This window comes from Andrographis paniculata, unplaced genomic scaffold (assembly GCF_009805555.1).
Source record: "Andrographis paniculata isolate CXL003 unplaced genomic scaffold, ASM980555v1 Contig53END, whole genome shotgun sequence".
NCBI classification, from domain to species: Eukaryota; Viridiplantae; Streptophyta; class Magnoliopsida; order Lamiales; family Acanthaceae; genus Andrographis; species Andrographis paniculata.
Window position 1 is genome coordinate 1811970 of NW_026137588.1, and position 27877 is coordinate 1839846.

General features: G+C 33.3%; 1 protein-coding gene across 3 annotated transcripts; it reads right to left on the reverse strand.

Moving 5' to 3' along the window:
- Positions 1 to 855: 855 nt before the first annotated feature.
- Positions 856 to 6953, reverse strand: LOC127255359 (uncharacterized). 3 transcript variants are annotated; one of them, XM_051280862.1, is made up of 9 exons: positions 6477 to 6953; positions 6149 to 6244; positions 5264 to 5374; positions 4868 to 5177; positions 4101 to 4191; positions 2791 to 3118; positions 2445 to 2593; positions 1514 to 2056; positions 859 to 1300 (listed from the first exon to the last, which is right to left on the reverse strand). In XM_051280862.1, exons 1-8 carry the CDS (start codon positions 6780 to 6782, stop codon positions 1552 to 1554), a joined length of 1896 nt encoding a protein of 631 aa, XP_051136819.1. In that variant the 5' UTR covers positions 6783 to 6953; the 3' UTR covers positions 859 to 1300; positions 1514 to 1551. The 3 variants fall into 3 exon arrangements, with proteins under 3 accessions (XP_051136820.1, XP_051136819.1, XP_051136818.1); XM_051280863.1 differs by having other exon boundaries at positions 856 to 2056; positions 4868 to 5173; positions 5260 to 5374; XM_051280861.1 differs by having other exon boundaries at positions 860 to 2056.
- Between the last annotated feature and the right edge of the window lie 20924 nt (positions 6954 to 27877).

Genomic DNA, 27877 nt, shown 5'->3' on the forward strand with positions numbered 1-27877 from the left:
AAAAGGTAACTGTTGTTTTTCGGGTGTTAGCATATAGTGTACCTGCAGATTCAACTGATGAGAACATTAAAATTGATGAATCAACAACAATTGAAAGTGTTAAGAGATTTTGTCGTGCCGTCGTTGAAATTTTTTCAACTAAATATCTTCGACATCCTAATGTTAATGATATTGCAAAGTTGCTTCATATTGGAGAATCTCATGGTTTTCTAAGTATGTTGGGAAGTTTAGATTGTATGCATTGGAAGTGGAAAAATTGTTCTACGGCTTTCGCAGGTCAATATGCAGATCATAGTGGATCACCAACTATTATTCTCGAAGTTGTGGCTGATTATGATCTTTGGATTTGACATGCATATTTTGGTATGCCAGGTGCCAATAATGACATTAATGTTTTAGAATCATCGCACTTGTTTTCAAATCTTGTTCTAGGTATTGCTCCTCTGCACATTATACCCTTGAAGGAAAAGAATACAATATAAAGTATTATCTTGCTGATGATATTTATTCTAAGTGAACTACTCTTATGCAAACTATCCGTGATCCACGAGGTCCAAAAAAAAAGCTTTTTGCACATAAACAAAGTCTTGTAGAAAAGATGTTGAGCGTGCTTTCGAAGTTCTACGATCAGTGACAGTGTAAATACTTTCAAATCCTTCAGACAAATACACCCTTAGTGTATTTAGTTAGAACAATTTCTTATTCATATTATTAAAAAATATAGTAGACACACATTAAAACAATACATAATTTTCATAAGAAATAATCTAATGGTCTTAGTCTTAAAGTCTTGAATTCAAACCACCGATATCTCTAAATCTTGTCCATCATATATAATTAGTTTCGTTTAGTGCGACTTAACTGATCTAATTTACAAACTATAGAGTGTCTCAAAAATTTATAAGCAACATATTCAACTTCTAACTAAAAAAGAAAAGAAGAAAACCTATATCCTATTCAACTTCTAACTATTCCAAAACCATCTAAAATTCCAAAACATATCTAAGACACTTATCCACAGTTCCTGTCAAAACTAACATATGATAAATGGTGCATTGCATACCAACAGTGACAAGCCCAAAAAAAAAAATCAATCTGTTTCACATGAAATTCATTATGTCAGATCTAACAAATTCCATATAAGTATTATCCCAACAAAATTGAATAAAGACCTCAATCTGTTACCATTCTAATAACCTCAAACCTTCAATGGCAACAGACACGATTTCCTCAATCACAGTAATCGAATCGCCTGCACGATAGACAGCCGTTGGAGATGGGACATACCTCTCCTCCATGCCTGTGTTAAAGAATAGAACACAAACAGAATGAAATGCCATTATTTTCGTCGTAAGTCAGCTGCTAATCATTTACCATGATCATGAATTCTAGGCTAAAGTCACCAAAACTCCCTCCTCCTCCTCCTCGACCCGTAGGAGGGAAAAGAATTAGATCGACTATCAATGGATTTGTAGGATGTCGCCTAAATTACAAGGGCGGATCAGAAAACAACCTTAAAAATATGTGAATTTCTTGTCTCGATCTCAATGTTCAGCCTTCAGTTGCCACTAGCTTCTTCCTTTGCTGATGCTCAGCCACTTTATAATCCACCACTTCTCGGAAGAGATTCGGGTCCAACACACAGTCCTCGCTGCCGTATACTGCTGCTTGAACACTAGCCATTAGTTTTGCTATCTCTCTCCCGGAGAATCCTTCTGTCTTTGCTGCAGCTTCCTTAAGAATATCATCATTCAGGCCCTTGATCTCGATCTTCTTCTGCTGCTTTTGAAACAAATTAGAAAACAATCCTGGCTTTCGAGCCCCAGCTTGTGCTATATACTTGTCGAGATAAAGTTTTAGTAGCTTGAGGCGCTCTTCTTCACCAGGAAGAGGAAACTCAAGAACCTCATCAATACGATCCGCCACAGCCGAATCAAGATCACCAGGTCTGTTTGTGGCAAGAGCAAGGACTATATCCTTGGATTGGTCGCCAGTGCGAAATAGAAGTGCATTCAGTGCACTCCTTTGAGCTTCACTCATATAAGTTTTGTTCCGCCTGTGATATGAGATATAAGAAGTTAGTTTATACTCGTAATACATATGATAGAAATTAAGTATGGGGCATCAAATACTAGCAGACAACAAACTAAGATTGAGACTTGACGATATAATTGAACATATCCTACTTGGACACTAATTGAATCTTCTTTTCGATGAGTGAACGGACAAAATATCCAAAACTTTTCAGAAGTCATGCTTTTACTTACAACATCTTAAACTAGTCAATCTCTACATCTATGGATTCTGGCTAAGAACAACATATTGTGAATGAATGTAAGCTACCGCTGCAAAAAACATTTGTTTGACTTTCAATGAGAAATAAGTGTAAAATACGTACATACATAACGGATACTAAAGTAATTTCTCAGGGGCAAGTTCCTTACTCGCATAAGAATGCATCTGCTTCATCAATGAAAAGTAACAGACCCTTGTTGGACTTCTTAGCCCAATCAAACAATTGGTGTATCTTCGTGACAGCCTGAGAACCGAGTGGCGCAACATCTCCTCCAGTCATTAGAGCATAGTCAAGACCCTGTATGAAACAGTTGTAAGAGAAAATCAGATTGGCAGCTAATTGAATTTCAACGAAGATAAAGAGAACCGATATAAGAACATGACCACAAGCTTTATAATGATTCTACTCAGAACAGGTCCTAAAAGATAAAACTTAGAAACCAGTGTAAGACATCAGTTTAATGGATGATTTATAAAAAGAAGTTGCTAACGTACAGATTTTTGGGCAAGCTCTCGAGCAGCCATAGTCTTTCCAGTTCCAGGAGGTCCATAGAAGAGCATGTTCCTAAAGGGCGCTTGATGAGCTTTTGTATTAGCTGTTGCATTGGCCAACTGCATAATTCGCTTCTGAAGAGAAGGGTGTAAAATAACATCTCCAAATTCATTCGTATTTTGGGAGCTAGAACCTCCTTTAGCTGTCCTCCAACTCTTGGCACGTGAAAAAAGTCCAGACCATGGGTATTTTCCTCGGGAAGATTCTCTGATCAGAGACGGTTGTCCTAATATTCGATCAACATAACTCCAAATCACACGAGCTCCTTCTCTGAAATCGAAAAGAGACACTAGGATTAATTGCAAAAAGAATATTGTTATCTCCCAAACCATTAAAATATATTTTAATAGAGTTGTCAATCCCATATTTACAAATCCACTAGCATATAAGTTTAAGACTCGAGAACATAAGAGAATAAAATTGGAGATATAGGCATGAGAGAGACAAATATGATTTAGTTATAACTTAATTTTTAAGAAAATATAAATCTAACAGCTATCAGGGTACCCAAAAAAGAAAAGATGAATGTAATGAGTGCAAGGTCGTTAAGGTTTCGAAACAAATGTCAAATGGAAGAATATGACAGCTTCATACGCTCCTTGCCATCGAAGTTCAAAATCCAGGCTTCATTCACCATTGCATCATCAACGGTCATTCTTTGGTGGATTTTTCAAGATTTTTCACTATTCAATTAATTTTTTTCATCCACAAACATCAAATCAAACGCTTATTTTTTGTCTTTTATGTTATACTAAAAATTAATTTTATATTCAAAATATCATGTCGATACCCATTTATAACATATCAAACAACTACTTAAAATTCAAAAATCTATTATTCAAAAATCCAAACTCAAATTCAAACCGTGAAACAAACGCAATGTACTCCAAATAATATTCATCTTTGTTTCACATGGAACAAGGCATTCTCACCCAACTACATTGAAATTATGGAACTAAACGCAGCTGTGGAAAATCATCAGATGCAACTATATGCACTATTCAACAACATGAACTCAATCAGTAGGAATAAGATCTGCAACTGGTAGATTAATAAGGGAATCTTTTATTCATATATAGTTCTACACAACAAGAAACAAAATTTCTGACACTGCTCCAAGTAATCATTTTGCAGCATGTTAACTCAAGAAAAACAAGCATAAAATAATATTTAATTAATTAAAAAAAAAAAAAAACATAAACAACAAGAAGTTGCTGTCAACAACACCCATCTATAAATCATAGCACAGTACCTTGTAGTGTAAACTCCTGCAGCAAGGGCAGTTACACCCCCCACAGCTACAACCAACTTATTTTGATCTGTTAAAATTGCTCGCAGGCCACCTGAATTTTATAGAAAATGATCAGATGGGAAGTCTGGACAAGGGAACAAACATTGGTAGAAAAATATTAGATCATCCAAAATACATCAATGTTACCTCAAATTCAAAAGCAGATTATTAGCTATATAATTCAACTGGCTATATCATTACGTGATTCTACACACATTTTGTCAATAATACATGGAAGGTCAAGGTGCACGGGCCGGCCTGTGCCATATGACCACTGAGTACCGAATTATGTATTAGATAAAAGATATTCACACAATAAATTTTTAAGGGAAGTAAAATAATACACGTTTTTTTCTACATAATATATAACGAATAACTTTAATTTTCAAAGTGTTCTCTACAGCTGTATTTAGTAATGCCAAAGCAACATATACAAGAACCTATAAAACTTAGTTTAGTTCTGGTGTACGCCATGTGACCACATACAACTTTATGCACTCAGTTGATTATTAATTTATCATCAAATAAATAAAAACTAGCATACAACCTTCATTAAACATAGCACTTCAAGAGGAAAACATTCAGACACAAAGGAAGCAGAAGGTGAGAATCAGGAAAAAAAACCATTAGCAGACACAAGCTTTTTAATCACAGCCAGCTTTTCATTCATTTTATTCTCATAAATAAAACCAAATTGTATAAGTTAAAAAATAAAAAGAAAAACAAACCTCCAATGTGTTCAAACGTTGTATTAATTGCAGCAACCCATTTCTCTCGCTCTGCATTAGCACGTTCTACTAGCATCCGTTTATTAACATCCTCAGCAAGCTTAGCTTCATGGGCTCTTCCCTCTGCTTCAGCCATAGCTCTCACCCTAATAGTTTCTCGTTCTATCTCTGCTTTCTCTCTTTCAGTTTGGCGACGCTGTGCTTGAATTTGCTCTTCAGTTGCTCTCCTTGCAGCCTCCTGCCTCATAGCTGATTCCTCTTGCATCTTGACAAGCTCTTGATTTCTTGCTCGATGGTGCTCATTTTCTGCCTACAAAAACACAGTTTCTTATGAACTATCATTTACTGAAACTCAAAATTGTACTTCATACAAAGCCCAGAAGACGGCCTACCTACCTGCATCCTTTTTCTCGCCAATTCATCTTCATACCGAGCCATCTGTGACTTTATTTGTGCCTGTTGCTGAGCTAACTTCTTCTGTTCATCATATATCACCCTTTGTCTCTCCTGTCACGTTTTGAAAGCCACATTTGAATTGATCAATAGATAAAATGGAAAAAATAATAATTTTAGTACATGTATGCCATCTCATTATTGATCTGCTAGAACTTTGACATCACGGTAGCTTGATAATGCCATTAACTCTTCAGAATATGTTTGGATCTTCAATGGCCATGATTATCCAGATTAAAAAAGATAGTTGACAACCTTTATCACATGTGCTAAGAAAGTACATGCAATTGTGACTATTCACATCACAAAAACATAAAATCACTAGAGTGCAACAAAATTTTCAGAGCATTCACCACTAAATTTCATTTTCTATCTGCATATCTAGTAACAAAACTAATAAATTTGACAAACACAGAAGACATCTGTCCCTAAATAGACATAATCGAGATCTAGTGACCAGACAAGAACAGAGCATAATGACAGGTTTCAATGTCAACTCTTACAACAAACAAGGTTATAAAAACAGCAGTAATGCCTGGATCAAAGGTGGTCTATCATTCAACACGAGTTTAGACTACAAACACAAGAACATCAAGCAGCCCCTCAAGGAACAGAACAATTCAAACCAAGCAAAAGAAGTAAAGCATATCGCCTTTTTTTTTTTTCAATTAAAAACTAGTAGAAAGATAGATATGCAAATGCAAGTGACAATATCAATCAACCATATCAAAACCATAAGCATCTAACATTATCCTGCATCTACTTGATTCACTGAAAATCTGAAACAGCTATCATCCAAGACAACAGGATTCATCAAGTAAATCATACAGTTTCAGCTTGAGCTTGCAATGCCTTGAACTCTGTCGCTTTTGCAGCTAACTCTTGCTGCCTCGTCTCTTCTTGTTTTTTCATCACCTCAAACACCTACAAGAAGTAAATTGCTCATATAATTAATCTAAATTGCGCAAACAACAATAAATGCAAACATCGAAATACTAACTTCACAGATATCAATTGACAACATAAGCTTGTAAAAACTTGAATCATGCCACCACTACGCTTACCCACACAAAAAGTCCCTCCAAGTTCGCAAAAATGAGCCACAAATCACCCAAATTACAGTTTCCATTAACTGAAAATGACAAAATTTCGGTACCTTCTTAGCATGTGAAGAGCTATTAATCTCTCTCAACGCCTTGGCTCCCCTCTCTAATGCCTCGGGGTCGAAACCAGCAGAGGTTGTCCTGGGGTTATCATTACGAACCCGCGGCGCCTCTGGCTCCGCCGGCTGGGATGGAGGAGGCTTAGAAGGCTCAGGAGCCGGCGGCGGATCCCGTGACGCCGCCGGAGGCGAATTAGTGAACGGAGAAAAATTAAAGGGCCCATCCGCGTGAGCATGATCAACGCCGAGAGCTGCATAAGCTACATACGCCAAAATCCCGGATGCACAATTCTTGGCCATTTTCTAAACTCAGTTCAATCGAATCAAAATGATTGAGCAGACGACGATACGGCTCTTATTTGCTAGAGTGTGTAAGTAGAGGAATTTAAAATGCAGGAACCATGTCTTGAGGAACAAGAAAATAGGGTTTTCCAATTGGGGGCGTTGGGAAGAAGGGGGAATGGTACAGGTTTATGTAGGGTTTATCCAACGTACGAAATACATATATACATATTTAGGCTAGTCGCCCCCTTCACTTTGGCTGTGGACCCTGGAGTGTATTAGAGCATTGTTACAATAACTTTTTCTATTACCTTCATTATTACTTTCTTACATTTTTTTTTATTATAATAAGATATATTACTTTTATTAAGAAATACAATTAATAATTATTTATTATTTTTATTAAGAATTCATTATTTTTATAAAATAAATAAATAAATAATAATTTAATTAATTATAACTTAAAATTTAAAATTTTAAAATTATCAATAATTTATTTATATAAATATAAATTCAAATTTATTTCAAAAAAATCACGACTCATCTATATATTTATCAAAAAAAAAAATTATATATCCAATTTTAACTTTTAAAATTTTTATATTCAATATCTTTTCAACTAATTCTTTAATAAAATCATGGGAAATAAAATTTTGGCAATATATTAATCCGAACTTATTTCAATCATTCAGATTTTGAATGGACATTAATTTTATAAATTCGAATAATTTTAATATTTCATAATACTATAAAAATTTATATAATATTATTATAATTTATATAAATTAATATTTAAAAATAAAATATAATATTACATAATAAATATTATTTATATATTATTAGATAATAAAAATATATAAAAATTAATAATTATGATGAATTTTATAAAATTGTAAAGATAATAGGTAAAAATAATAATGTTATAAAGAACAATAAAAGAAGTAATTTGAATGTTAGAATAGAGATAAAAAAAAAAAATGTAATACAACACAGACATTATAACGGATACTTTTAGGGGAAGTTTTGGGTGTTTGCGAGTGCGAATGAAATGAAGGAAGAAATAGGAAAATAAAAAATAAAATAAAAAATAAAAAAATAAAGAAAAAAATTCACAGTATGTTTCATTTCTTTCGGATACAGACTTTAAAAAATATATTATTGTTGTGATATTATTATAGGGATAGTCAATAAAAATATTAATTATCTTTACTGCTAATTACTATTTTATATTTTGTATTATATTATATACTGTATATAACATATAAGCGAGTGTATATATATGTATATATGTGTATGTGCAGCCGTGTGTATGTGTGTTGTATAATATATAGATGTATGTATGTAGTATGTATGTATGCCAGTGTATATATAATATATTATATAATATATATGTATGTGTGTACTAATGAGGATTTATGTGAAGGTGGAAATATTAACAATGGAGAGAGAAAGTAAAGAGATAGAAATTGATAGAGTAAAAATTGAAGGTGGTCATTTATTTCATCAATTCAACCCATATTTATATTACAAGATTGAGTGAGTAAGAGGATATGCATGACCCACGTAGTATCCACGATATTGTGCACAAAGCACTATGTGTACAATACTCCCCCTTAATGCTTTATACAAATAATGTGCCTCGTTAAAATCTTATTAGAAAAAAAAATCATGTGGGACAAAAAAATTCTAGTGAAGAAAAAATAGTACAACATTCTTGTATCAATTTACTCCCCCTGATCCGAGCATTATTTGAGATCTCTTAACCGACGCATCCCAATTTTCTTCACCAATTTTTCAAATGTTGCCGTCGGCAACACCTTGGTTAATATATCCGCCAAATTATTATCGGATCGAATTTGATGCACATCAATTTCACCATTCTGTTGAAGATCATAAGTGAAAAAGAATTTTGGTGAAATGTGTTTCCTTCTATCTCCTTTAATGTAACACACTTTCAATTGAGCTATACATGTTGTATTATCTTCATACAATGTGGTCGGGGGGATTTTATCGTCGGATATTAACCCGCAATTTTTTAGTATATGTTGAGTAATTGATCTCAACCAAACACATTCTCGACTAGCTTCATGTATTGCCAATATTTCAGCATGATTTGAAGAAGTGGCAGTTAAAGTTTGTTTCATCGATCTCCAAGAGATCACTATTTCGCTATAGGTGAATATATAGTCAGTTTGAGACTTGGCTTTATGAGGATCAGATAAATATCCTGCATCGGCAAAACCAATTAATTCATGTCGAGAATCTTTCGAGTAAAATAACCCGAGATCAATTGTTCCTTGGAGATAGCGAAGAATGTGCTTAATCCCATTCCAATGTCGTCGAGTAGGTAATGAGCTGAATCTTGCCAATAAATTTACAGCAAATGATATATCAAGTCGGATGCTGTTAGCAAGATACATCAATGCACCTATAGCACTCATATATGGCACTTAAGGGCCAAGTGTTTCTTCGTTTTTCTCTTTTGGTCTAAAAGGATCCTTTGCTGGATCGAGTGCCCTGACGATCATTAGGGTACTTAGCGGATGTGATTTATCCATCATGAATTATTTCAGTACCATTTTGGTATAATTTGATTGGTGGATGAAGATTCCACTTTCCAAGTGCTCAATTTGCAGATCAAGGCAAAATTTAGTTTTTCCAAAATCTTTGATCTCAAACTCCATTTTCAGATATACAACAGCTTTTTGGATTTCATCAGGAGTTCCAATTAAATTGAGATCATCGACATATACAACGATGATTACGAATCCTGACCCATTTTTTTTTACGAAAACACATGGACAAATAGGGTCATTTATGTAACCTTCTTTTGTTAAGTTTTCGCTGAGACGATTGTACCACATTCGGCCCGATTGCTTGAGCCCATACAAAGATTTTTGTAATTTGATGGAATATGATTCTTTTGGATTTGATTTGAATGATTCATGTATGTTAATCCCTTCTGGGATTTTCATATAGACATCATTGTCTAAGGAGCCGTAAAGATAGGCAGTAACCACATTCATTAATCACATATCAAGATTATTGTGTACTGCTAGACTCACAAGATACCTGAATGTTATTCCATCCATGACCGGCGAATATGTTTCTTCAAAGTCAATACCCGGTCTCTGGGAAAAACCTTGGGCTACAAGCCTTGCTTTGTATCTTGTGATATCATTATTTTCATTTCTTTTTCTCACAAACACCCATCTGTAATCAATAGGTTTCACATTTTCCGGTGTTTGGACTATAGAGCCGAATACTTGCCGTTTTTTTATTGAGTCCAATTCAGATTTAATTGCGTCTTTCCATTTTTCCCAATTATCTCTTTGCCGACATTCATCAACTGATTTTGGTTCACAATCCTCGTCATTTTTTATTATATCGAGTGCTACAGAATATGCAAATGCATTATTAATATTTGTTTTCTTTCTGTTTCAATATTTTCCACTGGTGGTATAGTTAACGGAAGTTTCAATAACTTCATCATCACTTTCATCAGCATTTTTAGTATCAACCTCTTCAGGGGTTATACTGACCTTTTCAGGTATCAGATCATTGTTGATCTCTTCACCAGTATTTACAATTTTCTTCTTTCGTGGATTCTTATCCTTGGAACCTAACGGTCTGCCACGTTTTACGCGGGCAGTATGCTCATTAGCACTCGGCACTTTCTCTTCTGGGATATTTATTTTAGCCGGTGCATTTGCTGCTGCAATATATGATTTCGTAACTCTGGCAGCATCATTAAAAGCATCAGGCAATTGATTTGCAATTTTTTGCAAATGCACAATTCTTTGAACTTCAAGTTCACTATGTTTCGTACGAGGATCAAATTCAAGTGGTATTTTCCACGAAATTTCTTTTTTCAGTTTATTACTGTCTCCCCCTAATGTCGGGAAATGTGATTCGTCAAAATGACAGTCTGCAAACCTCGCAGTAGATAAATCACCCGTTGTTGGTTCAAGATATTTTGCGATCGAGGGTGATTCATATCCGACATATATACCCAACCTTCTTTGAGGTCCGATTTTCGTGCGTTGAGGTGGTACAATTGGCACATAAACAGCACACCCAAATACTCGAAGGTGGGATATATTTGGTATTTTTCCAGAAACCAATTGAGTAGGGGAATAACAGTGATAACTTGTCGACCTTATTTTCACGAGGGCTGTTGCATGCAATATAGCGTGTCCCCAACATGATACAGGAAGTTTAGACCTCATCAATAATGGTCTAGCAATTAATTGCAATCTTTTGATAAGAGATTCAGCCAGACCATTTTGCGTATGTACATGGGGAACAAGATGTTCCACAGTAATCCCAATAGACATGCAGTAATCATCAAATGTATCTGATGAATACTCTCCAGCATTATCTAGACGTATTTTCTTTATCGGATGATCTGAAAATTGTGCTCGCAATTTAATTATTTGTGCAAGTAGTCTAGTGAAAGCTAGATTGCGAGTAGATAACAGACATACGTGTGACCATCGCGTTGACGCGTCGATTAGTACTATAAAGTACTTAAAAGGTCCACACGGTGGATCTATTGGTCCACAAATATCACCCTAAATTCTTTTCCAGAAAAGCTGGGGATTCAAATCTAACCTTTGTTGGAGATTGCCTGATTATTAACTTCCCTTGGGAACAGTCAGCACAAGCAAACTCATTCGGACTCAAAATATTTTTCTTTTTCAATGAGTGGCCATTTGAATTTTCAACAATTCGCCTCAGCATTATATTGCCAGGATGCCCAAGTCGATCGTGCCAAGTTTTAAATTCGCTAGTAGCCATTTGGTCTACTAGGTGATATGTTTCAATGGCACTGATTTTTTAGTAATATAAGCCGGAAGAAAATGATGACAATTTTTCTTTCACAATTCTTTTGCCATTCACAACCTGAGTTATCAGAAGATATTCATTTTCTACCTCATTCAATGTTTCAATGTGATGCCCATTTTTCCCAATATCACTGAAGCTCAGTAAGTTCCTTCGAGCTTTGCTCGAGAACAAGGCATTTTCAATTGCCATTTTTGTCCCTTTTTGGAGAAATACAGTAGCTTTTCCTGAGCCTTCAATCATTTTCGATACACCATTGATAGTAACAATTGTGGTCTTTCCCATATTCAGGTGGGAGAAATAACATTTGTTTTTTAGAATGCTACGAGTCGTAGCACTGTCGATAAGACATATATTGTCATCGGCTCCAAAATATTTGGCATCCATATCTTTGCAAGAAGGTAAAAATAATAAAAGACATGTATTAGTAACATAATCAAAATAGACTTATATTATAAGGGGTAATACAAAAAGGGGGGCCAAAAAAGCATCAAAATAACAAAATAGATACAACAATATTTTATCATTTAACATCATCAGCTATGTCAAGCAGATCATCGGCATCCAAGTGCGTGATATTTTCATTCATCACATCGTCAAATGTGTCATCGTGGACAACGTGGCTTGTTTCGGCAGCAACTCTTCCCTGCCTTTCTTTTGAGGCCCAATACAGTTCAACCAAGTGACTGGCTGTGCGACAAACATGGGCCCAATGGCCTTTGATTTCACACCGGGTGCATTCCTCGTCATTGTTTATGTTTCTCCCGGTGTTGAACCTCTGTTGAGGTCTGTACGGCCTTCTGTCATTATAACACCGATTTGGCACATATCGTGGTCTGTTTTGATAATTATTGTGACTGTATGCGTTTGCCCGGCCCCGTCCGCGATTCTGATTTCGATCGCGATCAATTCGCTGATTTCTGACTTGCCCACAACCATGCACCGGATTTGCCGGTTGTATTGCATTTGCCTCTGGAAATGGATTTGCACATGTCGGCCGAGATTCGTGATTTTTCAGCAGCAATTCATTATTTTGTTCGGCCAGCAAAAGACAGGTGATTAGCTGAGAATATTTCTAGAAGCCTCTTACGCGATACTGCTGCTGTAGAACCATGTTAGAGGCATGAAAAGTGGAGAAAGTTTTCTCCATCATATCATATTCAGATACATTTTCGCCACAGTGGCGCAGCTGTGATGTTATTTTGAACATTGCAGAATTATATTCTTGGACTGTTTTAAAGTCCTGAAGCCGTAGGCTTTGCCATTCGCTTCGTGCCCTTGGCAATAATGTCAGCCTCAAATGATCATAATTTCTTTCAATCTCTCCCACAATTCAAGTGGGGATTCCAGCGTGACATACTGCATTTTCAGTGCCTCATCGATGTGATGGCACAAAAAGATCATGGCCTTTGCACGATCTTGGCTCGGGGAGTTTTTATCCCGGGCAATGGTATTTTCCAAGCCCATTGATGCCATATGCATTTTAACATCGCGAGCCCATGCCATATAATTTTGGCCAGAAATGAGGAGATGGAGAAATTCCTATTTGGCAAAGTTAGTCATAATAAACAAATAAAATATGAAATATTACTTTGCGGAAATTAAAATATATAATCGTGATAACGTGTTGTGATAATATTATAGGAATAGCCAATAGAAATATTAATTATCTCTACTGTTAACCACTATTTTATATTTTGTATTATATTATATATTGTATATAATATATAAGTGAGTATATATATATATAGATGTATATATGTGTATGTGCAGCTGTGCGTATATGTGTTGTATAATATATAGATGTATGTATGTAGTATGTATGTATGCCAGTGTATATATAATATATTATATAATATATGTGTGTACGTATGAGTATTTATGTGAAGGTGGAAATATTAACGAGGGAGAGAGAGATTAAAGAGATAGAAATTGATAGAGTAAAAATGAAGGTGATCATTTATTTTGTCAATTCAACCCATATTTATATTACAAGATTAAGTGATCGAGAGGATATGCATGACCCACGTAACATCCACGATATTGTGCACAAAGCACTACGTGTACAATACTTATTAAATAATTAATTAATTTGATTAATTCATATACTCCATTCATCTCATTGAAAAATTGTCATTTTCTATTTTCGTCCGTCTCAAAACAAGGTTATCATTTCCTAATTTAGTGATTGTATTACATACCTAACATAATAAATACCCTTTCAACTTACACTATATTACACAAATGTCATTACTTTTATATTACACAATATTAATAGACGTATTTTTTGTCTTTTTCACCACAATCCATTATAATACTAATATTTAAAAATCTACATGCAAAAAGTAAACGGCAATCTTATTCCGGGACGGAGGGAGTAATATTTTTAATGTATTATTGTTTTAATTATTTTTATTTAGTGATATATTAAAATAAAAATAATTTATTTTTTTATACTGAATATTTTATATTTTGAAATTAATTTTTTTTAAAAATTGTTGTATCATTAGTAAAATAGTAATAATGTAAAAACAGAAATTAATTTTATTAATCTAAATATATTTAAACAATAAAATATAATGTGACTATAAAAATTTTAATTTAAATAATATTTTATATAAAATTATTCCAAAAATAAATACAAAAAATAAAATTCATAATTGAATTTAATTATTGATAGTAATAAATATGATACATGAGTTATGGATTTGTTTATTCTCACAAAATCTTAATCACATTCTTAATAATATTCTCCCACTGTAGTCGCCAATTTGTTGACGTATTTTTTTAACAAACAAAAAGTAAAATTCTAAGATATGAAAAATATCTTTAAACTTGATTAATTAACGTCTGGGATTAGGAATCTCTAAACACTGTACGTTACATAAAGAAATTAACTGAAAATTAAAATGCTGGAAATTTAAAGTGGTGATCCCCGAATCTGACTTTGCTTTGTTGAAGTTGATTGAAGATGATTGTAGAAGAAAAATCTAAATCCTTAAATATTCCTTGAAAAGACGCTTTGGAACCGTCGCCAGCAACCGCCGTCAACCGCCCAAGACAAAACGTTTTGAAACGTCGTCTGGTCGGTTACATCAACCGCCTCACCAACCGCATAACCCATCCGACCAAATCAGAGAATAACTGGTCGCTAGACAAAAAGACTCCTTGACCGCCCCACCAAGCGACCTACTGACCATCAGACCTGTCCGACCTGCTGACCATTAGACCTGTCTGTACCACCTGCGGACTAACCGACTTGCCAATCTGACCTGCTTATCCGCCCGCAGACCATCCGACCTGCGGACCTTCCGACCTGTGGACCGTCCGACCTATAGACCGTCCGACTCACAGACTCTCCGACCTGCGGACCTTCCGACCTGTGGACCGTCCGACCTGTAGACCATCCGACTTACAGACTATCCGACCTGCGGACCTTCCAACCTGTGGACTGTCCGACCTGCCTATCTGACCGAGGACCAACCGACCTGACTATCCGACCGAGGACCAACCAACCTGACTATCCGACCGAGGACTAACCGACCTGACTATCCGACCTCAGACCTTCCGACCTACTTATCCGACCAAGGACTAACCGACCAGATCAACCGACCTGACCAACCGACCTGAACGCAAATTTTTTCCTTTTCCACCCGACTTCGTGCCTAACTTCCTTTAAGATTCTGCTATCCTTATTTTTTTATTATTTTTATTAGTTTTTGTGCGCAACAGTAATTATCTTTAAATCTCATTGTTATTGAATTATTTGAGAAACTTTTGCTTTTACCACGAACAAAATGGATTCAACATGTTTACTAATTTTCTATAGTTGACTTTAAAAGTAGACCTTATGTATTAGTTGTGTTGATGTATTTTTTCAACAATAAAAAGTAAAATTCGAAAATAGAGAAATATATTTGAATTTGATAGATGAGTGCTTGAGATTAGGGATCTCTAAACACTGAAGAATACATAAAATAAAATAGGAAAAAATAAAAATAAAGACTGGAAAATAAAGTGGTGATCCCCAAAAGCAATTCTCTTGAATTTTTTTTCGATTGAAGATAGTTTTTTAGGTCAAAAACATACCTTAAATAACCCCTTAAAGAAGCGGTTTGAACCATCATTTGGTCGGTTATAGCAACTGCTGTCAACCGTCCACTAAGTTCTCCTCTGTTGACACGTGTTGCAACTTCCTTCAACCGTTCGCCGGTTGCAACTTTCTCCAACCGCCCCAGAACTGCCTCTCATGACTTGAACCGTCCCAGAAATGCCTTTCGTCCGACCTGCACATCCACTGCCATGTCTTTTCTTGCCCGACTTCGTTTCGCCCGACCTCTGCGCCACCCGACCAATCTAGAGACTAACTGGTCGCTAAACCAAACGATTCATTGGCCACCCCGTCAAGCGACCATCATCTGGTCTCTTGTCCGACCACGTATCGTCCGTCTCATTCTTCTTCACCCGACCCCACTTGGTCCGAACTCTGCATTAACCAACCTCTATATCAGCCGACCTCCGTGTCGTCCGACTCAACCGATTGCGGACCGCCCGACCTGCTCAACCGACTTAGAACCATCCGACTTATTTAACCGACTGAGAACCAACCGACTGCAGACCAACCAAATGTGGTCCCGACCACGGACCAACCGACCTCGGTCCCGACTGCAGACCAACTAACTGTGGTCTCGACCACAGAACAACCGACTGTGGTCCCGACCACGGACCAACCGACCTCTCGGTCCCGACTGCAGACCAACCAACTGTGGTCCCAACCACAGAGCAACCGATCGGCTCTATTTGTCTTATCTCCTTAGAAGGACAGACTGTCCTCTTGACAGACCTCCGCGTCTGTCCGTACTTCTTCCTTCCCCGACCTTCCTCTTGACAGACCTCCGCGTCTGTCTGTACTTCTTCCTTGCCCGACCTTCCTCTTGACAGACCTCCGCGTCTGTCCGACTTCTTTTTTCCCGACTTCTGGGCCATTTGGCTTATATCCATACCCATCCAGAATCCTACTGCCATTATTTATTATTATTATTATTTTTTGTGCTTAACAATATACCTCATCTGCAAGACTCCTAAACGTCACTTCTCGTGATGTTTAGGAGTTCGCAGGCCAACATCCGAGGGTACATCAACCTCGGATTTGACCTCCATCGTCCAAGGCTACATTGGACCCGACCTCTATTTATCGCGGACTGGTGCTGGCCTGCATGTTGGTCGATATTGCACTACCATTGCTTCAGCACCTCCCCCCTGACGGAAGTCGTGATCATTTTCTCTAAAAAGAGGATTATAACCTCCCTGCCTTGGATGCCAAACTGGCCAGGTCTCGAATATCGTGGGCTGTCAAAGCCTCCCGAAGGCTGGTGTGCATGTTCCTGACCACCAAAGTGGTCATTTCGCTTTCTTCAATGAACGTTGGGCAACGTCCCTCATTAGACGTATCCGCTCTATAAATTGATAAGCAGTCTTGTCTGGCATCTATCGGATCTCCAAGAGATCTGTGAGTGATACCGTCGGGAGAGGGTTAAAAAACCTTGTATGAAACGCTGCCTCCAAGCCTTCCCAGGTTCGCAACTGTCCTGGGGGCAGATTAGCGAACCATGAAAAAGCGGTTCTTGTAAGCGATAATCCGAACAACTGTAATTTGTAAAACGGATTATTGCCCACTTCCCCCAATTGAGCCGTGAACCGTCCCACATGTTCAATGGTCGAGGCTCCATCTTCTCCTGAAAAAGAATGAAAATCCGGTGGCCGGTAATTCCTTGGGAGAGGATGCTCATTGCCTATTCTCTCTGAAAATGACCTCTGATACGCCGGTTGGTTCACCGTTTGCGGATTCATTCCGAAATGTACCCGCAAAACTTGAGCGATGTCCTCCGGATCTATTCTAGGTGGAACAGGGTCGAACACCGGAACGGGATTATGGACCTGTTCCCTAACGAAGGTTGGCTCGGCAGGGGTGGGATTATGAATCTAATCTTCCAATCTTTCTTCTCTGGGGACAGTTGGTTCGGCTGGGATGGGATTATGATCCTGTCCCCCCAACCTCTCTTCCCTTACGATATTCGGCTGAGTATTATCAACTCTTGGTCCCAAAGGAACAATATCTGGGAAAGTTAGAGGAATCTTTTCCATATTTGTTCGGTTGAAAGTTGTGGCGCTTGGAAATGTACTGTCAACATATATGGCCCTGCAAATGTTGGTCATGGCAAAGTTGCCTGAAAGCGAGAAGGAGAGAATGTTGGAGGCGTAATCGAATGTAGTGTGACTTTGGAAAGCGCCTGATCCAACATGTTCTGCATTAGATTTGTTGCTCACGCAACATGTTTTGTTGTTCACGCAACATGTTTTGCATAGCCAGAGTATGTTGATTGTTCAATTGTTGAACATAAGACACCCAATCAGTAGGTGCTTGTGGCATTTCCCCTGCATTTGACATGACGGGTGGTGAAACTGCTTCTCCCACCGGTGCTGAAGATGCTTGAGGCTGTGAGCCTGCCATGTGGATCCTTCCGACGATTCGGCCGGACATCAGTCCTATAAAATTCTCCGTTGACGTAGGATCAGCAATCATGCCTTTCTCCCACTGTGGTCACCAAATTGTTGATGTATTTTTTCAACAATAAAAAGTAAAATTCGAAAATAGAGAAATATCTTCGAATTTGATAGATGAGTGCCTGAGATTAGGGATCTCTAAACACTGTAGAATACATAAAATAAAATATGAAAAAATAAAAATAAAGACTAGAAAATAAAATGGTGATCCCCAAAAGCAATTCTCTTGAATTTTTATCGATTGAAGATGGTTTTTTAGGTAAAAAACAGACCTTAAATAACCCCTTAAAGAAGTGGATTGAACCATCATTTGGTCGGTTACAGCAACTGCTGTCAACCGTCCACCAAGTTCTCCTCTGTTGACACGTGTTGCAACTTCCTTCAACCGTTCGCCGGTTGCAACTTCCTCCAACTGCCCTAGAACTGCCTCTCACGACTTAACCGTCCCAGAAATGCCTTTCGTCCGACCTGCATATCCATTGCCATGGCCCTTCTTGCCCGACTTCGTTTCGCCCGACCTCTGTGCCACCCGACCAATCTAGAGACTAACTGGTTGCTAAACCAAACGATTCATTGGCCACTCCGTCAAGCGACCATCATCTGGTCTCTTGTCCGACCACGTATCGTCCGTCTCATTCTTCTTCACCCGACCCCACTTGGTCCGAACTCTGCATTAACCGACCTCCATATCAGCCGACCTCCGTGTCGTCCGACTCAACTGACTGCGGACCACCCGACCTGCTCAACCGACTTAGGACCATCCGACCTATTTAACCGACTGAGAACCAACCGATCGCAGACTAACCAAATGTGGTCCCGACCACGGACCAACCGATCTCGGTCCCGACTGCAGACCAACCAACTGTGGTCCCGACCACGGATCAACCGACCTCGGTTCCGACTACAGACCAACCAACTTTGGTCCCGACCACAGAGCAACCGATCGGCTCTATTTGCCTTATCTCCTTAGAAGGACAGACTGTCCTCTTGACAGACCTCCGCGTCTGTCCGACTTCTTTTTTCCCGACTTCTGGGTCATTTGGTTTATATCCAGACCCATCCAGAATCCTACTGCCATTATTTATTATTATTATTATTATTTTTTGTGCTCAACAAGTTGATTTGGGTATTAAAACTTGTATGTTGTTATACACGAGATTGTACGGATCTGCCACTTGAAAAGTCTATCCCGCCCCTCATTTCGAAAATGACAATTTAGCCCTTAACCTACCTTTGTACTAGCTTGAAGAGACATTTTGGAACCGTCGCCAGCAACCGCCGTCAACCGCCCAAGACGAAACATTTTGAAACATCGTCTGGTCGGTTACATCAACCGCCTCGCCAAACGCCTCCACCAGTTCCAAAACTCAAATAGCCCAACCGACCAATCCAGAGACCAAACGCTAGACCAAAAGACTCCTTGGCCGCACCCACCAAGCGACCTGTCTATCCGCCTGCGGACCAGCTGACTTGCATATCCGACCGCAGACCAGCCGACCTACTTTATCCGACTGCAGACAATCAAACTTGTCTGTCCGACCTACTAACCATCAGACCTGTTTGTCCGACCGCTAACCATCCGACCGAGGACCAACCGACCAGACCAACCAACCGAGGACCTTCCGACCTGCCTATCTGACTGCTAACCAACCGACCTGATCATCCGACCGAGGACCAACCGACCAGACCAACCGACCGAGGACCTTTCGACCTGACTAACCAACCCACCTAACCAACCAACCAGACCAACAAACCGAGGACCAACCGACCTGAGCGCAAATAATTCGATTGCATTTTTGTTTTACAGTTTATATTTCAAATAAATAATGTTTCACTACATTACATTATAAAATAGTCGCGCGGTATACCGCGCAAAAACGTGTTCTAGTATATATGTATATATAAAAGAAAAGTCGAAGAGTATATGGTTAAACTTGATTTGAAATGAATATTGATTTAAATTTTTATTTAAATAATATTTTGATATGATAAAATATTATATTTTTATTGAAAATGTAAAAAACAAATAGTATTGATTTCAATCATTACAATACTGATCACAAAACTAAATTGGAAGAGAATAATCAATCTCAAATAATAAGGTAAAAAAAATAAGGGAAAAAATCGATTTTGGTCCCAATATAATCAAAATTAATCAATTTTGGTCCTAATATAACCAAAATTTATCAATTTTGGTCCCAATATAAAAAACTCATCAATTTTGGTCCAAGTATATACAATTTCAATCAATTTTGGTCCTATTATAAACAATTTTTATCAATTTTGGTCCACCATTAAAAAAATAACAAAAATTGCTGACGTGGACATGACGGAGGTGACGTGGCAGTTGACCTGGAAAGTACACGGCCATGTACAATTATACACGGCCATTTTGTTACATGGCCATTTATATTTTAGTGTATAATTATACATGGCCATATTGTTACACGGTCATGAACAATTATACACGGTCATGTTGTTACACGACCATGTATATTTCAGTGTATAATTATACATGACCATGTTGTTACACGACTATGTATAATTCTACACGGCCGTCTATCTTTCTGTTTCGGTCTAAAATTTTAATTTTTTGTTATATTTTAATTTTTTTTTATAATTTAGAATAGTTGATATAGTTAAAATGGAAAAAAAAATAATCATAATAATAATAATTAAAATATATCAATTTTAGTTCAAATATAAGTATTTATCGAGTATTTTCTTTTGGAAGATTTTGTCTAAAATTCTACTATTTAGCAAAAAAAATTCTCTTACAAACATCCAATTAATGTATTGAAATTTTTGCTAAATAGTATAATTTTAGACAAAATCTTCCAAAAGAACATACTCGATAAATACTTATATTTGAACTAAAATTGATATATTTTAATTATATTATGATTATTATTATTATTTTTTCCATTTCAACTATATCAACTATTTTAAGTTCAATTTTTTTTAAAAAAAATATAACAAAAAATTAAAATTTTAGACCGAAACAGAAAGATACACGGCCGTGTAGAATTATACATGGTTGTGTAACAACATGGTCATGTATAATTATACACTGAAATATACATGGTCATGTAACAACATGGCCGTGTAACAATATGGCCATGTATAATTATACACTGAAATATACATGGCCCTGTAACAACATGGCCGTGTATAATTGTACATGGCCGTGTAACAACATGGCCATGTATAATTATACACTGAAATATACATGGCCATGTAACAACATGGCCGTGTATAATTGTACATGGCCGTGTACGTTCCAGGTCAACTGCCACGTCACCTCCGTCATATCCACGTCAGCAATTTCCGTTATTTTTTTAACAGTGGACCAAAATTGATAAAAAAAATTGTTTATAATGGAACCAAAATTGATTGAAATTGTTTATATTGGGACCAAAATTGATGAGTTTTTTATATTGGGACCAAAACTGATAAATTTTGATTATATTGGGACCAAAATTGATGAATTTTTTATATTTGGACCAAAATTGATTAATTTTGATTATATTGGGATCAAAATTATTTTTTTCCCAAAAAATAATAAGGTAAAATAATAATAAGGTAAAAAATTTAAAACTAAATTTATTTGTTTATGATATGTTGAATCTTACTTAAAATAAAGTGATATTTTTGCTTGATACAATATAATTGTGTTTCTCCACCTAGTTGTATTGTAATAACTCAAATATTCACATTTTTTATTGTATTTGTAATAGAAGACCCAAAATGGTATATAATTTCTAATTAAATTACAAATAAACAGAAAAATAAAATAAAATAAAATAGATGTTCACCCAATTTTATTTTGTAAAAGAATAACAAAACAATAGTTAAAGATTAATTGATACATGCCTCAATTAAAAATGTACATTCACCATTTTAGGGAAATTCATATTAAATTAATACATTTATAATCGCAATACCTATAATTTGAATTTGGGTAAATTATATAACACTATATTGTGTTTTAGTAAAAATGCATAAAATACTATGAATTTTATTTATTGTGTGAAACTCTCGTGTGTTAATGTAAAATTTGCAGGAAACACCCCCATTGTTCAAAGGTGATGTTCGATTTTAAATAAAGACCTAAATTATGCAAGTTTTATAAAAATAAAATATGTAAAATATCTTAAATAATTTTTTTAAATAAAATAAATAAATAAATAATTGATCAATAATTTACTTTTACAATTTTTGTAAAAATCGGATAACAATTTGTCTTCAAAAAAATATAAAATGAAGAATTAATTGATTAATTAATTATTTATTTTATTCAAAAAAATTATTTAACATATTTTACATTTTTTATTTATATAAAATTTGCGTAATTTAGGTCTTTATTTATAACAGAATATCAATTTTGGACAAGGAAGGTGTTTCACGCAATAAATAAAACACATGGTGTTTTGTGCATTTTTATTAAAACACAAAGGGGTGTTATATAATTTACCATTTGAATTTTAAACTGAGATCAATACAATTCAACCCACATTCTTTTGATAAAATATATTACTCCCTCTGTCTCATTGAAAGGTTATCATTTTTTATTTTCGTCCATCCCAAAACAAAGTTACCATTTATTAATTTAGTAATTTTACTATCTACCTAACATAATAAATACACTTCTAACTTACACTATATTACACAAATGTCATTATTTTATATTATACAATACTAATAAGGGTATTTTCGTCTTTTTCATTACAATTCATTATAATACTAATATTAAAAAATCTACGTGCAAAAAGTAAACGACAATCTTGCACCGGGACGAAGGAAATATTATTTTCTATAAAAAAAGTCATATCAAAATATTGTTTAAATAAAAATTCAAATAAAATCTAAGCAAACCCTAAACGTTAAATTGTGTGAAAATTGTACTTATTTATTTAGATAAATTTCATATGGAAATTTTAAATTCTTATTGTATTTTGATAATGATAATAATAATATAACTTAGTATTTAAAAATTGTAGAGCATTAGTTATTTTTTAATATACATCTATTAACTATATACAAATATTAAATAAAATATAATACTTTCTCGTCCTATAAATTATGTATATTAATTTGATTGAGTATTGAGATTATTAAATAATATATTTTAAGGTTAGAGTAAGATAAATAAAAAAAGTGAAAATATTTAAAAAATTGCTAAAAATTAAATAAAAAATAGTGACAAACTTATTATTATATTTTTAAATAAAAGTAATAAAGTTATGAGTAAATAAAATGTTTATTATAAATAAATTGTATATCTTGGTGGAAGATAGGAGTAATATATAATAAGTCAATGTGCAGCAAACCATAATCACAATTAATGAAAATTATCACAATAATCTATATTATCAGATAAAAATTAAATAAAATAAAATAGCTATTAATAAATGGTTTAGTAAAATAATATGTTTATATATATTCTTTATTTTGTTTCACATATTTTATCTATTTTTTTAAAAAATAATTATATATTTTAATCGTATTTTAAATTTTATAATTTATAGTTTTTTTATAATTAAATTAATTATTTATATTAATTTTAATTTTAATTATTTATATCATACAATAATTATTTTTATAATTTATAGTTTTTTATAATTAAATTAATTATTTATATTAATTTTAATTTTAATTATTTATATCATACAATAATTATTTTTACTAATATAATTGTTAATTATTTACTCATTATACTATTGCATAGATTCTTATATATGCACTATAACTAACAATTAAGATGAAACATAGGGAGTATTAAAATGTAGGAGTATTTTGGACTTAATTTTGAATAATAAAATTTTGAATTAAAATAACCGTTTGATCTGATATAAATATTTATTACCCTCTCGGTCCCACTTATTCTTTCACTTTCTTTTTTTTTTGGAAAAAATTATACATTTTAATCTTATTTTAAATTTATTAATTTATAATTTTTTTAAAATTTTAATTAGACTAATGAATTATCATAATCTTATTTTAAAATTATTTTTATTATACAATAATTATTTTTACTAATACATTTATTTACTAATTATGCTTCTCATAATTCCCGAAACCAAAAGAATAATTTAATATTTTAAATAAGATTAAATTTCACTATAACATAAAAGTAAAGAATAAAAATTTAAATGTTTTTAAGGATTTTTTTTTCTTAAAAAAATAAATAATACTTCCTCCGTCCAATTTCTATTGTTCTAAAGTATATTTGCACGGTTTTTTAGGTGATTGTCTTTTTGTTATGAATTGATAAATTTGCCCTTAATTGTATGGTAGAGATTAAAAATAATAAATCAATGAAAGATAAAAATGTAAAATTTGTGTTTAAAAAAAAAATAAAACAATAGCTGTCGAACGACAACGTTAATTTGTGGACCTAAAACCTCATAAATAAACAAACATTGCAGGCCAGACATGGCACTTTTAAGTTAGGTTTTGATTGCCTATTTTTGTAGCCTTGAAAATATCGATTTGGATATAATCTTACATAGTTTTTAATAATTACTATTAATGTAAGTTTACATCTTTTAAATTGATTGTGTCTGCAGTCCCAAAAAAACTTCGAAATCATTGTGTTTTTTTTTTTTTTTAAAAAAAAAATAAATTGGTAATTATTTCTGCTGCAAGCAATATCTCTCTCAACCTTCGTGAAAATACATGCCAAAATATACTCTTCTCCATTTTTCTATAATAATTTATTTAATCTTACTTTACTCGATATTGATTGCCAGCGCCACTATTTTTGTTTTTTTATTACCCTCCCGTCCCAATATCATGTCACTCTCTTTTTTTAAAAATGATTATACACTTTAATTTTATTTTAAATTTTTTAATTTTAATTAAACTAATTAGTTATCTTAATCTTAATTTATAGTTATTTATATTATAGAATAATTATTTTCACTAATACATTCTTAATTATCTACTAATTACACCCCTCCTAAAATACCGTATCTACAGTGTAGCAGATACGATATCTGAGACGGAGGGAGTATAATTATTTAATATTAAAAATATTTTTGTATTTTAATATATATATTTTTTTAATATAAATATCATTCTATTTCATAAGATACTAATAAAATAAAAGTATTTTTGTAAATTTTTCTTAATTTATACTATGTTCTAATACTCCTCCCGTCCTATAACAAAATATTCATTTTTTTATTTTAGTCCGTCCCATAACAAAATATCTATTTTTTTTAGTAACTGTACTATTTATCTAATATTACAAATAACCTTACAACTTATAATATATTACACAAATGTCATTACCTTTATGTCACACATACTAATAAGGTTATTTTAGTCATTTATATTTTATTTATACTATATCGTAATATAATACTAATATTTCTAAAACTATATGTAAAAAATAAATGGAAATTTATATATGAGATGGAGGGAGTATAATAATTAATATTAAAAAATTAATAGACAAAAAATAAATAAGACCTCAGAGCCGAACGAAAGTAAGTACTCCCTCCGTCCCATAACAAAGTATCTATTTTTTCATTTTAGTCCGTCCTATAACAAAGTATCCATTTCATTTTTTAGTAACTGTACCATCTACCTAACATTACAAATACCCTTACAATTTATCATTACATTTATATCACATATACTAATAAGGTTAGTTTAGTCATTTCTACTTTATTCATACTATATTTTAATATAATATTAATATTTCTAAAATTACGTACAAAAATTAAATGGATATTTAGTTTCGGGACGGGAGGAGTATAATATTTACACTATATGTTTAATTTTGGAAAATGAAGATAAAGTTAATTAATTAATTTATGTCATATTTCGATCATTATCATTAAATGAATCCATGTCTTAGAAAGACTACTACTAAATACTACTTGTGTCAGAACAAAATCGATCCACTCAGATAAAAACTTTTTTACAGCAGTCTTTTTTTTTTATTATTATTTTTTATATATATATATATATTTTAATTATTCGATTTTGACGTTAATATATTTATTTTAGACAAAGGGAATCTGTAGCCGCCATTGATGGTCTTCAGATCCCAAATTCCAACGAATTTTAATCAATTTTTGTGTTATCTATGTATAAATTTACGCTCACCACCAATCACCTAAACGCATATTCTACACGCATTAATACACACACATGAAATTATAAATCATAACTTTAATTAAAAAATAAAAATAAAAATAAAAATAAAAATAATGGGTTTATCTCTCTCTATATATATATATTTGTTAATTTTTGTTGTTTCTAAAGTAAAATATAGTATTTTTTTCTTTTTCATTTTTGTGTTATGTGTTCATTTTTTTCTTTTAATAATATAATGTAATAAAATCTTTTACGAGAGAAAATATAATAATTTTATTTGAGAAAAAATAAATAAATAAAATAAAAAAGAAAATACAAAAGACCAATCATTTTAGAATATAACAAGAAATATATATTTATTTTAAATACAAGTTTTGTCCTACAAAACAATATTACTTCTCTCCGTCAAATAATATTCTACTTTTCTATTTGAAACATTTAACAATTATTGTTCTATTTTTTTTTTTTATATATACAAATTTTACTTTTTGTTTATAATTTCTTTATTCATTTACCATTTTTATTTGAGTATGTATTATCTCTATCTTACCATAAAGAACAAATTTATCAATTTATAACCAAAAAAAAAAAAAAAAAAAAAAATAATTACCTAAAAAACTGTATAGTTTGATTTAGGACAAAAAATTAGACTGTTAAGAGTAATGCTTTTGTATATATATATATATATATATAGTAATGTAAATGAATAATAACTAATACTTTTTCTGTCCAACATTTTATGTTCAATTTTACTCATACTTTACGTCCAATTTACGGTAGATACCAGAATTTAATTGATTGTATAATTAATAAAAATAATTATATATTAATATTAATATTAATATAACTAATTAATTTAATTAAAATTTTAAAATTATTGATTATAAAATTTAAAATATTATTAAAGTATATTATTTTTTGTAAAAAAAAAGATGGAACGAACGTAAATAAAAAATAGTTAATAAATAAAATGGATTTGGGAAAATAGTATATATTATATTTTATATGAAAAAAAATATAAAAAATAGATATTACAAGTTTTTACTTGAAAAAAATAAAAACACTTTTTAATAACAAAATAAAAATAATACTAGTAATATTTTAGGACAGATCGAGTAGAAGTAAATGTGTAAACTTATATAATATGTCATTAAACATATCTATACAATAAATTTTTTTACAATATAATCAGAAGCGTTAAAACATTTAATTTGTGTATAATTTTAATCTAATTACTTCATCCGATACAATCAATTACTCCTTCAATTATAAACATTTAAATTTATTTATTTATTTATGTGATTGTATGTATATATATATACATATACACATAGATGCATGTATGGGTAAAGAGTGTGTTATTGCGGCTACGCAATAAATCTCCATAATTACACACGTCCACTCACAATCATTATTCACCCTTTGCAACGTCTTCTGCACTTCCAAGAATCTCTCTCTCTCTCTCTCTCTATATCTCTCTCTCACTCTCTATATATATATACAAACACAGCAGTCTTTTTTCTCGTATAGTTGATCACTTTTGTCCCTGTAATTACACTTTCAATTATCGAACGGATAATTTAATTTGGAACGTA

Coding starts and splice junctions, on each gene's coding strand:
- LOC127255359 (XM_051280863.1), bottom strand. CDS start 6,782: ATGGCCAAGAATTGTGCATCCGGGATTTTGGCGTATGTAGCTTATGCA. Junction 6,245..6,476: donor GCTCTTCACATGCTAAGAAG/GTACCGAAATTT, acceptor TACTTCTTGTAG/GTGTTTGAGGTGATGAAAAA. Junction 5,174..5,259: donor GAGAAAAAGGATGCAGGTAG/GTAGGCCGTCTT, acceptor TTTTGTAGGCAG/AAAATGAGCACCATCGAGCA.